We start from the raw sequence: 15,977 nt of genomic DNA, 5'->3' as shown, positions 1-15,977 counted from the left end.
GCATAGTCACTCATTGCCACAATTTATTGGGAAGTGACTTCTTGCAAACTTTATGCTTCACAGTAATTCTTGGCACCAGATGAAAGCCAGTAAATTGCACTGTCATGTTCAATGACAAGTTTAATAAATAAAACATTGTTTCTGTTACCAAGAAGACAAATGCTAGTGCAGAAATCATTAGTGATCCTGGCAAAAGGTTGGGATGTGTAGCTGTTCCCAGAAAGCTTTGGTGCTGCTCCATCCTGCTCTTCTGGTGTTGTGTGATGGCTCTTTTCCTTGGACACAGTATGGAGATTTGCACTGGATTTATATAAACTAAAGTGATACATTAGTTTTGAGAGTAGATGCAGGTTTGTGCCACCTGGAAATACTTGCTGGGAAGGAGGTGCTAAGGAAATGCTAGTTTTTTCCCTGTGTGCTGTACACCTCTGTAGATGTGCTAACAGGAACAGCACCTGACCAGAAAACACCTACAGGGATGGAAACCACCTGCAGAATGTGCTCCTGGAGATGCCTGATCCTTCCTTGTAAACAGGAAATTACAGACAAGTGCCCTGCTCCAGGCTATCAGGGGTTCTGGTTCCTTCTCCCTGGGTGTAAAACTTTTTGAACAACTGGTTGGTCCATGAGATCAGGCTGCAGGCAGCTCTGAATTATTTAGAAGCAGGTGGGAATGCCTTCAGTGTATTATAATTCACTTGATAATTGTTTTAGAGTTGGACTGGGATGTTGGAGCTTGTCCTCATAGAACTGGCCTGGTTTGGAGGTGGGAATGAGGAAAGGAAATCAGGTACAGCTGATTGCAAGGATGCTTGGAAGAGCTGCTGGAGGCTAAAGTGATAAACAAGGATTTGGCAAAACTGATCCTTGAGCTTGTCTGGAGGAGGAGAAGATCCCTTTGCTAGCTGCCCCTGGAAGCCCACTGCTCCTCCTTTAATCCGTGCAGGACTTGCCCTGGCTGTGTTGGCAGCCTGAAATGGTGAGAAGGATCCCATGTCAGCAGCACTCTGGTGCCAAAGAAAGTGAAGCCGCCTTGCTTCTCTCCTGCCTATGGATTATTTTAGTTCCTCTTCATGAGGCTTCAGGGCAGATGTATGAGCTACTTGTTCCTAGAGAACCTCTTTAAAGAGTCCCTCTTGTCCCTCTGAATTTCACCTGTGTTCCATTCCTGGAGCAATGCAGGACAAAAGCTGCTCAGTGTTTCTGGGTTTTTGGCTGTGTTTGCAGCGTGTACAACACTGAGACCTGAATTCAGAAAACAAGTTGTGAGAGTGCATTCAGTTATTAATTGGGGCTAGTACTGCAATGTGCTCAGTTGTACTTAAAAGAGCACTGCAGAGTGAAATTAATAATATGCAGGAGAACGTCTCCAAGGAGGATTCTCTGGCTCAAAAGCTGTGACGTGACTTGTACAATTGCTCTGTAAATAAATACAGATTACAGGGGACCTGGGGGAGCCAGAGTACAGCAGCTTCTGCTAAAGCCTTCCAATCCATCACTTCTTGCTTTTATTTTAATCTCTAATCCTTCTCGCTTGGTATTCGTGGAACGAACGGTGTCAGCACTTGGGCTGTTTGGTCTTAACCACAGCAGATTGGGCTGAGCTCATTCCTGAGTGTACGATGTGGTCAGAAGTGTTTGAGATAATAATCCCAGCCAAAACCAGCCAAAGGTAAAAGTGGCTGAAGAGAAGGAGAATGAGGTCTGCATCAGTGTCTTGCTTTTTAATAATCTTTGACCTTTTATGACTGTCCACAGCAGAGTCTGTGTTCAGGTTTTATTACCTTTGATTGTTTCCTAACTGTGCTGTTGCTGTTTTTGCTGTTTCTCCCCTAGCACACCTTGCTGCCACAGAGCTGTGATTTACGAGTCCATTACAAATGGTTTTAGATAGGATCTGCCAGAGGAGGGTTAATAGTCAAGGGAAAAATCATGTGGAAAAACAGATTGCGAGGAATATGTGCAGCTGATGGAAATGTCATGAGTGCAGAACTTCTCTGGGCTTTCTCAGGTCAGGCAGTTATTCCTGTTCCCATCTAATATCCTAAAAAGTGAATGCTGACAGCTGTGAAGGGAACCTTGCAACTTAAAATACTACTGTACTTTTTATTACCCAAGGGTTACAATAATTCAACCCTTGCTGCAGCTTCTAGCAGTAATACTATCCCATTGTGTAATTGGAAAAGGGAGTCTTCTGCCCTTGGAGCTCTGGAAGTTGGCAGGGATTAAAGTGACAAGCAGGAGGGGAAGCTGGGTATCTGTTTCAATTAAAAAAACTTAGTGTTGTAGTACCACAAAGCTGAAGCATTAGTCAGACATTCCTGTTGGGAGAACTGACAGGAAATATGTGATTTACAGTCTTGGGTATGTCTGCAGCTTGAAAGAAAGGAAAAAGAGTAATTTGCTGGTTGTGTACTTCTGGCCCTGGATTAATTTACAGAGGTATTTGAACTGCAAACTGACCAGTGAGCAAAATTACCTGATGTGTAGTAGCTTTGAATTGCATGGCATTGAGCAGATGTTCTGGTTGCAGTGTCTCTTGAGGTTTTTACCTTGTATTTTTGCTATCTGAACATTGAATACTTTGTACTTTGAGTTTGGGTAACCTTTCAGATGCCCGTCTTGACTGGAACTTGGGTGAGAGGTGTCTCCAAGATGTTTTATCTGTCGCATCAGGTGTGTGGCTTTTTCAGCTGCAGTAATTTCTAGGTCCCCCAGTTGTTCTCAGCTGATGTCACAGATGGAAAAGGGAGTGAGGAGCACAATCATGCCTGGAGTAGAAATGTTGGACTGGGATTGCTGGTGGAAAAGATTTGTTGGTTCAATTATTATTATTATGAATTATTTCCCAGAAAGGGCTAAGCTGGGAGGAGCTCCCACTGCTGTAGCACTGAGCTGTCTCAGCTCTTGGCTCAGGAACTTGCAAGTGGGGTTAATACAGAAATAGAGCACAGAAGTGAAACCAGCTTGGGTTTCTGTTTGAAAACACTGCCCAGCTCTGTTTGTGCTCAGCAATAACAGGGTCAGATGAGCAGGAGTGTCCCAACAGAGGTGTGAAGGGAGATTAAATCCACAGGGCTTTGTGATAAATGGGACCAAATTCCTGCTGACTGCAAGGCCAGGAGCTTTAAATGAGTCTTTTACTTCCTTTCAAGTGGAATGGCCTTGGGATGGGAAGAGCTGCAGGTTTGTGTAAGCCCTCCTGGAAGATAGAATATAGGTAAAGTCTCAGGTAACTGGCAATGGAGAGCTGTCCATTGCCACACTTGGGAAATAAAGCCTGTGGATTTCTGTAGGTGTATGTATCAAAAGCATGTGTAAAAATATTTCAGAAATGCAGAATAACTGCAGTAACTCAGCCGAGTGCTGGTGTCTGTTGAAAAGAGCAAACTCCAGTGAAGCGTTCCTGGTTCTGCTGGAGCTGGAAAGGCTCTGGGTGTGTGTCCTGGTGCAGAAGAGCTCATGGTCAGGTGCCAGTGCTGTTCTGGGGGCTGCAGGTGGGATTTGGTGCCCAGGGCTGCGCAGGAGCAGCTCCTGTTTGCTGAGGATTCCAGCACGCAGGAGCCCTGTGCCCTCACTCCAAGGAGCCCTGGGCTTTAGACATGGCAAGTGGCAGTAAAAAGGAAGTTCAGCTTGTTGCCCGTTTCATTTTTGTGATTTCCATACCTATAGTAACCACCTGGGATGTTTTATTTGTGTTTTCTGCATTGAACGACATCTGCCCATACGCAGCCTTTAAAATTAAGGTGCACAGCTGTGCCCCTTTTCAACTGCACATTTATACAATTTAAAAAAAATTCAGTGCTGTTTTTTGTGATTTGAGCTTTAACACAGAGTGCCCAGAGACCCGTGGCTGTTGTGAGAGGGTTTCTCCTTTGGAAATAAGCTAAATACAGCAAAGAGACCAAAAAGAAGTGGAGGTGCAGACAAAGGAAGCTGTAAAATAACTAGTACAGACATCCTCATAACCTTTTTCCCTGGGGCAGTGCCATGGGAATGCTGTAACAGGTGCTTAAATGGAGATTCTAGATAGGCAAACATCTTTAAAGGAAACTTATTAAAGAGCTTTCATCTAAACTAATATTTTTAGTCTTTGAGAGTCCTATGATCTGTAAATCCTTCAGTGACTTCAGCTGTAATAAAACTTAATTTAGAATTTCTGTCTGAACTCCCTGCTCCTCCACAGGAGGTTCTAGGCTGGATGAAACAGGAATGGTGGAAAACGACCTCCTATCATGCAAACATTAGGCTCATTAAATGCTGCAAGCTCAAAGAGCTTGGCTTTGGGAGCAGCCCAGCCTGGGAGACAGCCTGTCTGATCACCTGCTCAGAGGGCAGGAGCCTCTTCTTGGGTAAAGGCAAAAATTCCACAGAAATGTTTTGTCTGGAGGTCTGTTAAGAAACCTGGTCTTCAGTATATGATTTTACAAAAGAACTAAGCAAATGGGAATCCAGGACAGGTGAAGCTGAGAGAAGCAGGTGGGGTTTGGAATGTACTGAACACCTTCCTCTCACACAGTTGTGGGAAGGCTCTGGGGGTTTCAGCACCACTGATCCAGTGCCACTCAAAGCAGCAGTGGCAGCACATCCTGGGATATTCACCACCTGTAAAACCAGGGAGCTGTGTGCTGCTGCTGCTGGACCTGGACTGTGCTCCCTGCCCCTCTGTGTGTCAGTGCCTACAGCTGCTCCATCTCCTCCATCTCCTCCAGCTGGGCAGAGGCTGGAGCCAGAGGCTGGCTTTGAACCAAAGCTGGGCTTGACCACACACCTGGCTTTTAAATCCTGGTTCACTTCCCTGCTCACTTCTGAAATTGGTCATACCAGATGTCTCTGATACCCCAAGGTACCACTTTGATCTGTGATTTGTCAGCTTTTGTTGCCTTCTTGACCATTCCAGCCAGATTTATGCTGGATTAAATTGGCTGTATAACCGTGGATTTAGGGACGCAACTGCAGCAGAACCTGTCTTTATTTTGGAGCTTTAAGAGATCTGCTGGCAAGCTGTTTAATTTCCTAACTGCTGTGAGGAACTGAGGAGTCCTGCTGCTCAGCCTTGCTTTTCCCTTCTGGGTACCAGGGAGATCACTGCAGCAGGCACTGTATGTACCTGCATATTTTTGTTTTTCCATTGCTCACAGCCTTGCATGTCAGCTGTGTCTGAGCCCCTTGGAGGATCTCTGCCTTAAACAATCCTGCTCGTGTCTTTTACAGCTGTTACTGAATATATTGGGTAAAAATGGTCACTCCAGGTTATCTCGGTTAATCCATAAACACTGCAATACGCTGCCTCCATGCAGTGTATTTTATTTTCAATTACTCTGGGGTTGCAGCTTTAGTGGTGGTTTTTAACATTCTTCCCTAGGCTTTTTTGTCTTTTAAACAATTCCAGGTGGCAGAGGAGGACAGAGCACTTCCCTGAGTGTTCCCATGATCCACAAGCAAGGGGCACGACCCTGTGGCAGCGTGCCAGGTTTCCTTCCTGGGTGCAGGAGACAGCAGGAGCTACAGTCAGAACTTGGGAGGAGAGATCCCCTCCTGGGCGTGCCTGCAGTCCTTGGGCTCTGAGAGTTCAGTAGCTAAACGTGAGGAGTTCCCTTCCCATGGCCATCTAATGATCAGCTTCCTAATGTTCACTAAACTCCCTCCTTCCCTCATTCTGCAGGTTTGGCTTAATTGCAGGAAACTTGGCTTCCTGTTTCTCCCTGTCCTGGGGGCTGCTCTGCTGGATAATGTGATAATGGAACTGTGTTAGTATTGAAGCTGTTTTTAAATAAGACTTTGGGAGCTTCACAGAACATGGGAGGGTGAAGTTAAACCTCAGCTCGTGGGATTTGAGTGCCTGGAAATGGCAAAGAGAAGAAGGAGGGGAGGAGCAGTGAGAACAAACTGCTTGTGTTTCACCTGACCTGGGATCAAAAGGAACTTGTGCAGATTTTGAGTGCTGTTAGGTCAGCAGAAAAGTGTCTGTTTGTGTCTGTTGGTGGAAAGAACAACTAAAGGTTATGTCAGGACCGTGGTTCAATTCTTTAAGTGTCTGGGGCACATTTTCTGACTCTGAAGTGGAGTAAGGGTGTTTCTTTGTGTCAGAATTGATGTGAGACCAGCTACAGTGAGCTCTTTGGGGAAAGGGCTGTGTTAGCTCTAAATAACTGATGTCCCTTGTCGGAATCTGTGGGTATTGATGATTCCGAGATTGTAGAAAATCTGTCTGTCAGCCCCACTGCCAAAGCAGAAGCCATAATTTGTCTGTGCTGGTTTCAAGGTTGTTTATTCTGTTTATCTCTAACATGTTCTGCTGCCCTGCCGCAGCTCTGTCCTGCAGGGCAGCGTGTGGGGCTCTGCCCTCAGTGGGATGGTACAAACATTAAATACCACAAACTACCTGTGCTGGATTTACAATAACGTGCCAATATCTGTCACCTACGTTGGACAGTGTGTCCCCAGCCTGAACCAACAGAAAAATGCCAACACCACAGTGAAACATGGAGGGCATGAAGAAGGAGAAAAAGGACAAGGCACACCCAATTTCCTCCATCTTGTCCCCTCTGAACCCCTAATCTAGAATCCTAAAATTTTACTTTTGCACCCGTGCCACACTTAATTATTACTCATATCAAACACTCAGAGCTGGTAATTCATCCTGTAAGATTGAAAACTCTTTTCCATGGACAGAGATCACAGCCAGTGTCTCTGGGGGCTCTGTCCAGGGGGGTTCCTGACCCCTGCCAGGGTCCCAGACCTGCCAGGGCAGCCAGAGGGAAGCCCTGGATTCCCACAGTCCCTCATTTCTTAGATAGAGGCAGTTCTTGAGGTGTGTTTTGTAGGAAGAGGGAAATCATGGATCATGCTTTATGTGCATGTTTCATTCTGGTTTTCTGATAAAGCTGCAGGGGAGAGGGAGCTCTGTAGGATAACAGAGTTTGTCTTGGATGCTGGTTATCTCAAGCTGATCAGTGCAAGTGAGGAGGTGTTAAACCTGCTTTGGGAGAAGCAACTTTCAGTTCCCTAACCCACGTTGTTATTGAGATAGTGTGGAAAAACAACACCTACAGAAACATTGGAAGGAGTTTTGGTGAGGTAGAGGCTGGACTCCTTTCTATCAGCAGCATGGTGTTAAGTTGCCAAGTCAATAATCCACAATGAAATGGAATGAGTTTTACTTGTATTAATGCAAAGCATGCTGCTGCTGTGTTTCCTGTCCACCTTGTGACCAGGACTCTTCTTGTTCCTGCAGAGTGACCAGCAGCTGGATTGTGCCTTGGATTTGATGAGGCGCCTGCCTCCGCAGCAGATCGAGAAGAATCTCAGTGACCTCATTGACTTGGTGAGTACTGCATGCTGTCCCCAGGAAGTGCCTGCTGACAAAGGCCTGGTGTGTGGGAACTTCTTCTGGGGCATCTGGAAGGTCTGGTGGTTTGTCTGTCCCCTTGTCTTTGGGCAAGGTTGAACAAACAACCATTGGGCAAGCAATGTCAGGAATGCAGTGATTGTTTTGGGCTGTGTGTGCAGGGACACTCAGTGAGTGTGAACACTCATTAGAGCTCTCCTAATGAACCACACCAGATGCCAGCTTGGAGGCTGCTGTTGGAATTTGGGCAGGCCCTGGCACCTGGGTATTACCTCCTCATAAACAACCTGCTGTGTAAAACTCTGGGAGTGCAGTGCCTGTGCTGCCCCACACGCTGCAAAGACACTGCTGAGAATGTCTGGGCATCTGGAGAACACCCAAATCTATTTATAATTTGTGCTCTCTCAGATGTTCTGCAGTCTAGTGTCAAAAACCAAACCTGGCTGACCATCTTGTGTCTGATATCTTTTTTTCTGCTTGTTCCTGGAACTTTTGTGTCCTTTACACACTGCTGGGGAGGAAAACTGACATAAGAAGGATTTCTAGGCTCGTTACAAGTTGCACATTCTGTGATGCATGTCTGGGCTGTAATAACCTGGTCAGTAGTGTGAGGCACAGTTGCCTCTGGAGTAGCTGAAGGTGTTACTGAAATATGGATTTAATCTGTACAGAGTCTGCTGGTGGGAAAACTGGATTCTATTGTCCACTCTAAATACATGGCTTATTTGTGCAGAAGAGCAGCTGCTCACCAGGTAGAGGTTTGGTTGGGAAGTGCTTCTAAAGCTGGTGTTGGTAAGCTATGGTCAAAAAGTTGTGGCTGACTTAAATTTATCAAACTCTAAACATTTCTTTTACTTATGTAAGCCAAGGTACAGGTGAGACCTCTGGGGATCAGGTAAGAAATTATTCCCTGCAGGAAAGGATTATTTTTCTCTCTTGAAACCATTTAATAATTGGCTACATCTGTGCCCCCAAAACCCTTGGCAGCCTAAAGCATTGTTTTTGTGGCTGTTGCTGGAGGTAGGACACAAGTAACTAAATCACTGATCTGATCTGGTGTGACATGGTTGGTTTTGTGATGAAATTGGGAGGACTGAGTGGCTACCAGGGTTTGAGCAGCTCCCAGGACCACTCAAAACAAGGAGTTGTTTGGTCAGCCATGGTAAGCTTGACTGTGTAATTGGTCTGAGATTTTTTTTAATGACTCAGAAAATTGCTGGGTACCTCTAAATGCTGGAATTACTTTTGGATGGTGCTCATTAGTGCTCTACATGCTTTCCATCAGCAACACGCTCCCTGGGCTCCTTTTCATAGTGTAACATGAACCAGACCAGTTTGGTGCCTGTTGGGAGGAGGGTCTGTGTCCCCCACACGAGGCATTGCAGCCCCTCCTCTGGGGCAGAGATGAAATAATTTGTTAAATCCAGCACAATTCCTTTATTGTGGTGACACCTGTAGACCCGCTCTGCAGCCACTCTCCCTGAGCTCCTGGAGTCTGCACTGGTTAGACAAGAGCAACGTGTGCTCTGCCACCTGTAATAGGTCCAGAGACATCATGAGCCAGACTTGAACAAATAGATTTTTGACCTTTTTTTGGCAAATTTCATCTCGACCTTTACATCTGTCGTTTTGATTCTGCTGCTTGTACCATTAGCAGACAAAAACCTCGTTGAGAAAAAGGGCAGACTCCAAATGCACAGTGAGCATGAGCATGTTCCTTAAACTGAGGGAAAGAGCTGTAAAACATGGCACCCTGACTTCTTGCCTTCCTTGTGCTGGGTTTCCTTGCTCAGCCCACTACCACAGTGGAGGAGGTGTGAGGCAGAGGCTCATGTCAATATTTGGGGTGAAGTTTAGAGTATTACTTGAAGTCTGTTTGCAGCTCAGTGTGCCATGGTTTTTTATATGATTTAATCTCCAGACCAATGGTGGCTGCTTGCTAAAGATCCACTGAAAGGACAGAAGATGGCTCAGAAATGTCATTGTATGTAAAGAGTTTTCCAAAACGAACACAGTAAGGAACAGGCATCTCCTTCCCAGAGTCCTGAATGGTTTGTGTGGGGAGGGACCTTAAAGCTCATCCAGTCCCATCCCCTGCCATGGGGCAGGGACACCTTCTGTGAGACCACCTCACTCCAGCCCTGTCCAGCCTGGCCTTGGACACTTCCAGGGATCCAGGGGCAGCCACAGCTGCTCTGGGCAGCCTGTGCCAGACCCTCCCAGGAAGGAGTTTCTTCCCAGTATCCCATCTAACCCTGCCCTCTGGCAGTTTAAAATCACTCCTATCCATCCTGCTGGGAAGGATAACCACACTAAGTTCCCTCCCTGCGGTCCCTCTTACTCTATCCATGTTCTGCTGCTTGTGGCTCATAAAAGAGCATCTTGGTACCCAACTGAATACATGGAGTATGTCCAGCACTGTCCATGACTGCCCCCAAGTGTTGTGCTGACAAGGGAAATGGCCCAAACTTGAACAGAAGTAAAAGTGTGGGTGGAAGAAGAGAATTTTTGGGTCACTGGCCCTCATCAGCCCAGACACTTTTCATTCATTAGCAAAACAGTTTGTGGTTTGCCCTTTCACCACATCTGTTGTTGGGTTTTTCAGACTGTTGAGGCTTCAATTAGAGTTCATTAGAGACCTTGTCAATCACAGCCCTCCGGAAGTCCTGCCTGAAAGAAGCTGTGCATGGTGCTGGAATTGGGCTTTGGCATGGAATGCTCTGCTAGGGGTTCAGTTAGTCATTGTGTGTAAATACACTGCTCAGAATGTGCAAGAGGACTTCTGATTGTCTACAGAACGAGTTTGCTGGAGGCACATACCTTTTTAAGGACAACTAATTTAAATTGGAATAGTTTTCCATAGAGCTCCTCTGGAAACTGTGAGTCTTGGAGCATCGACCAGTGAGCCAAGTCCAAGCTGAAAGGAAGTTGCCAAAAGAGGAGAAAGGTGATTGCACTGCTCTTAAATGGGTTTGTTGTGAGGATGCTCCACGTCAAAGGTTGACTTGACGAACTTCAAGGTCTTGTCCAACCTAAATGATTCTTCGTGTAGTGACAGCACTTGGAGCATTAGTTCAGATGCTGTGTGTGTGTGTGTGTGTGTGTGTGTCACAAAAAAGCTGTGTCACCTCCTTATTGCCTCACAGTGTCCAGGAGCTGCTGATTCACTGTGCTTCCCAGGGAGCCCTGCTGTGAATCACATCTGTTCTCATCACCTGCTGGAAAGGGGACTGTGAGGGTGTTTTCTGCTTGGAAATGTGTCCTGCAATCAGCTGAGTGGGGTTTTGTGTGGCTGTGAAGTCACACTGGGTGTCAGGAGGCGTGAGGGAGGGAAGCTGGGAGAGCTCACTTCCGAGTGGCCAAGCAGCTCACCCTGAAAGGTCAGAACAACCCATGGCAACTGGTCTCCTGCCTCCTTTCTCTGAAGGTCAGCTGTACAGAAAGTCAGTCCTCTGTGCTTTTAGCTGTGCTCTTCCCAGGAGAAATCCCAAAGAAGGATCAGCCTCTAGGCAATGCTGCTGTGGAGGGTCCCTTCCTAGGACATTTGACAGCACAGTACAAGGTGGGTGAGTGGTGTCTAGGGCTGCAGCCTCCAGACTCCTTTTGGGGTATTTTCTTCAGACAGCTTCATTGATGTGTCTTTGAGGGCTGAGGTGGCAAAGGTGGAAGGAAACTGGATTTATTGTCCTCGTGGGCCATGTGCAGCAAATAACAGATCTGTGATAGGATTGCCTTGATGGCTTCAACTCGAGTGTGGAAGCTGATGCACTCTTAGTCCTGGTGCAAGTTAAGCAGGTTCCTTTAGCAAGTACAAATTTCCTGCTGAGTGTTTAATTTGGATGTTTGCCTGGGTGTGTATAATACAAATTAGATGAAAAATCTAGCTGACTCAGGTAAATCAGATGCCTGGCATGAAGTGGGGACAGAAAATGGTCCTCACAGAATGGACAGGCTTGCCAGGAGAGGAGGGAGCTCACAGCCACAGCTTTCTCCCTCTCCCAGTAAGCCTGTATTGAACCAGCAATCATTCCCAAAAGTGAAAGCTTTCTTGAAGAACAGAACCAGGTAATGCTGCCATTGAAGAATTAAAGTGAGAGTTCTTTACAGACACAGCAGTCGTAACTTTGCTGGTTATTTTTTAAGGCACTGTTTGCAATTAAAGATCTGGGAGGTGATCAGCTCTCCTTTCTCATCACAGGGGAATACTGAAGTATTTTTAGGAGAATGTGTTACTTTTTAGAAAATCATGGAGTGATGAATCTTAAAATATATAAACTTCTGATTCTGAAATATTTAAACACCATTCAGGCTGTTGCTTCGTGCAAGCTCCAGGCAAGTCCCAAATCTGCTTGCATGCCTTCAGTTACTGAAGATATATGAAGCTACAGAATTTACCCCCAGGCAAACTGCACTGCTTGGGCTGCACAGACCATAAAGAACACGAGAATGTGACTGGAGCTTTTTGTGTTTGGAGTCCAAGAGCCTGAGCACTGTGCGGCATTGCGGGGAGAGATAAAATAATTGGATGCAGATGGCCAGCTGAGCGTCTGGTGAGGCTGGAAGATGTTTTAAACAAAAAATCAGATCCAGTGAAAGCTGAAAAAGAGGTGGTGAAGCAGAAGTGCTTTGACAGCCCTGTGGGCTCAAAGCTGAGTCTTTGACCTCCTGTTCTGCCTGGACTTGCTGACCTGTGGGATGAGCTCCCAGCAGCCAGGCAGGTTTCTAGTACAAGGATTGTTGGCTAAAGAAGGGGGCTCTGGCTCTCTGAATAAATTTATGGTGGTTGAGAGCCAGTTTTTCCATTTGGTGAGTGGCTGTAAGCAGGAGCTTTTCCAGCCAGCAAAGATTACCTCTGAATATCTTGATGGTAGTTGGAGATAGCAATTAATATATGTAAACTGTTAATGTGATCCTTGGCTTAGAGCTAGCAACCCCACTTCCTGGCATGAGATTGGAAAAGGGAATTTCAATTCTGGCCTTATATCACTTATTCTTCCTATTTTTAAGCTTTTTTGTCTTCCAGGTTCCTGCCACTGCACTGCTGGTGTTAGAGACCCTTAAAATATCTGTTTGAATATCATTTGAAGGGAGTGTGTGTGAAGATGGAAACCTCCCTAACCTCTTTAAAGGGTGGAGGGGACAGCTGGGATAGAGAAATAGCACTGAGAGAGTGTCCTGCATACCCCTGAATTGTTACTGGATATCTCCAAGCCCAGCTGGAGTGTGACACAAGCAGTCAGGGCTTCCCAAGATACTGATACCCTGTGATGGCTCCTGGGACTGGTAATAGGATCCAGGAGCCTTCACCTGCAGGTCACCAGTCCCAGCCCAGGGCACTCTGGCTGTGCCTGCCAGATGGCTGCCTTTTGTTTCAGAAGGGGAATCCAGCAGAACCCTGTTTTATCCTGCAAGGCACAGGAAGAAAGCCAAGGATCCTGTTTTATGAATGGTTCTCGCCTTTTTAAATGTAGTTCCTCGAGCTGAATTAAAACGTTCTGTAATTAATGTGACATGTCTGCTATGACACAGTTAGCTGGACAGACCTGGATTTGCAACCCTGTTAACATCTGTCTTTTTCCAGAAAAGCTCATTTGGCTTAATTTTGGTTTTGCCAATTCTTGCAGTGCTGGAATTCAGTGCAAGTACATGAATAACACTGAGCTGTTTCCAATATCAATTATATCTTGTCTGAACACAAAAGCCCATTTAAGTATCATTTCTTAAACAAAGCTTGATGATTGTGTGGCCTTTGGACCTCTGATGGATCCAATTAAGGTTTAGCACTGTGTGGATTTGTGGGAGTGACTTTACTGGTGGTTTTAGGCCCAAGATGAGTGGAGCCAGACTTCCTTCTTGAGCTTCCATAACATTTGCTGGGCCGTGCCTGCCTTCTGCAGGAACAGGAAATTCTGAGCCTGTGCAAGGACCCTGAAACATCAGAATAATGCTTTATTAGATGAAATAAATAACTGTGGAGGTGTACCAGAAGGGTTCTTTTGTGAGAGGGTCAGGGAGCTTCCATGGACTCTTTGTGTTTGAGTGGTTTCCCCAACCATGGGAGCAGCTCTTCTGTCCTCCTTTAATGTTGGAAGTTCACATGTGATAAAAATACTCACCTTCCTGGTGGGATGGGGCTTTTAATTAAAAACTGCCCTCATCACATGTGTGTTCAGATATCTGCAGGTTCAGACACCTGCACCTTGCAGATGCAGATTCAAAACACAGATGGATCTGAATGGCTCGTTAGCTAATTGAAATTTGCCTCATCTTCCCAGAATTGTAGAAATGTTTGGGTTGGAAGGGCCCTTAAAGATCACCCAGTGCCACCCCTGCCATGGCAGGGACACCTTCCCCTGTCCCAGGCTGCTCCAAACCCCATCCAGCCTGACCTTGGGCACTGCCAGGGATCCAGGGGCACCACAGCTGCTCTGGGCAGCCACGGCCTCCCCACCTTCCCAGGGAATAATTTCTTTCTAATTTCCAAAGTAATCTCTTTCAGTCTGAAGCTGTTCCTCCTTGTTCCTTCTTTCTCTTTAAGGAAAAAGAAAAAAAAAAAAGGTATAATCTTTAATTTTGCTGCATTTAGCATAGTTCTCCAGTGTGTAAGGTTCCTGTGGAGGTCAGTAACTCTGACCTCTGAGTAAATATGGAAAAAGACTCTTTCTTAGGACTGGTACAGCAGGAATGTTGCTGTTTCAGTGGTAGATGTGGTACATTTCAATCAAGGCTATAGAAGAAAACAGCCACCTGGGTGTACTGAACCGGAGTGGACACAGCCAAAATATTGGCTGTCTTGAGTGTGTGAAATGCAGAATTTGATGCAATTCAATGTGGTCAAAGAAAGGATTGGGGCTGTGTGTCAGACATGGATAACTGAGGTATTACTCCTCTTTCCTCTATGAATTTGTTTTTAGATATTGTTTAAAAATAATTAAAAAAATAATCCAGAAGCAATTGTTTAATTGCTAATAAGCTCCTTGAACCAAGAAGTGAGTCCAGAAGGAATGATTGAGCTTAGCTACTCCAAAAGGGGTATGGTTTCCACTTTGGCACAAGTGATTATTTGTCTTGATAGCAGAGCAGTTGCCTTAATTAAAACACTGTCCACATACCTGGGTAGCTCTGCTGGAGAATTTGGTTACACAGGACAACAGGATCCTTGTTTGACACGTTTCCCTCACTTTCTCATTCAGATTTTCTTTCCTCTGCACTACACATCCTTTGTGTATCTCCTTGGAAAAAAATATCCCCCAAACACTGTGCCCTGTTCCTTCTGAATGATGCTGCTGTTCTTCCAGGCCGAGCCCCAGATCTCCTCCTTTTTTTCTTTCCAATTTCCATTGAGGGTGGTCTCACTTCCTGAGCAGCCAGAGCCACCAGAAGAGATGACTGAGGGCTGATCTGGGGGAACAAGGGTGCAGGAGGGCCAGGTGACACTAACCCTGGCCTTTAGCTGGAGATACAAGGTGCAGATTGTGTTCTGCATGTGACCTTGCCGTGCTTAGAGTGGGAAAAGATTGTGTCAGAGCAGAGGTGAGAGCCCAGCCTTTGCTTATAAAAGAACCTGGTCCTCCAGTGTTTGCACCACAGTGACATTTATTTGTAGTGCAGTGATGAGTGGAACAAAATCGCTGCTTTGCTGTTTCAGTTTGTCCTGAGGAGCGGCTTAATTCTTGTGTTTCTAAATTGAAGTCAAAATTGCACATGTGATGACTGCTGTAGATAAGTGCTCAGGCACCTGAGGGAGTTTTGGCTCTTCAGTTAACATAGAACAACCTTAACAAGAAAAATTCATGAATTGACTGTTGTTGAAAACTCAGAGCATCAGTTGCCTTCCAAGCAGAGTTGCCTTTGATGGGATCAGAAGATTAAACTGAATCCTGCAAGAGTCTGAATGTGCACAACAGTAATTTAAATGTTTTAGTAAGATTCAATATTTGACATGGAAAAGAATCCAAAGGACCTAAATTCACAAGGAGTCATAGTCTCATGAATATAAACCTGAAGTGCTTAAAGCTGCAAATTACCTTGTTCAAATTACTGCCTTTGCTTTGTAAGCAGTTTTCAAGAGTAGAAAAGGAAAGGCCGTGTGTATAAATTGCAAATTCATTATTAGGAAGTACAGTTGATGTAATAAATAGTATAAAAATTACATTCTTGGAGTAATTGTGCCACACTTGGGGTGCTTTTCCAATAATTAGAATAGCATGAGTAGTTCCATCAGCTGGAATATCTGTTCTTTTTATAAATACTGTAGAAATTGTCTTATATTTCCAAACTAGATGAGTAGGTTTTCTTCTGTTTTATTCTGAAAGACAAGAAGGAGAAAATAATAGATTGCCTGAAGTCCTGTGGAGTGTCTGTACCAAGGAGATGGGATATACAGTTTGTTTTACAATGGAGGGTTATAATACAGTGCAGTATTATATTCTAGTAAGTGTGTGAGATAATGCAGTCACTGTTATGGCTGTAGGAATAACCACAGCCCTCAGAAATTGGGAAAGAGACCCTTCTCATGAATATTTGTTACCAAATCATCCACAGATAACTTTAGTTCAGTAGATTGCATCTTAAAGAAACAACGGGTTGCAAGTTCTTCTAGTCAATATGGGATTGTGCTCTGAGA

At 45.3% G+C, this 15,977-nt stretch overlaps 1 protein-coding gene across 2 annotated transcripts in view; it reads left to right on the top strand.

The window, feature by feature from the left end:
- CAPZB (capping actin protein of muscle Z-line subunit beta) overlaps positions 1-15,977 on the top strand; it is a 57,215-nt gene that overhangs the window by 7,731 nt on the left and 33,507 nt on the right. For both annotated transcript variants that reach the window (NM_001245273.1, XM_030289067.4), the window contains 1 exon segment: positions 7,238-7,327. In NM_001245273.1, coding sequence (NP_001232202.1) covers positions 7,238-7,327 — 90 coding nt within the window.

Source organism: Taeniopygia guttata, chromosome 21 (assembly GCF_048771995.1).
Source record: "Taeniopygia guttata chromosome 21, bTaeGut7.mat, whole genome shotgun sequence".
NCBI classification, from domain to species: domain Eukaryota; kingdom Metazoa; phylum Chordata; class Aves; order Passeriformes; family Estrildidae; genus Taeniopygia; species Taeniopygia guttata.
The sequence above is the reverse complement of the archived record's forward strand: the minus strand, read 5'-3'. Positions and strand labels throughout refer to the sequence as shown.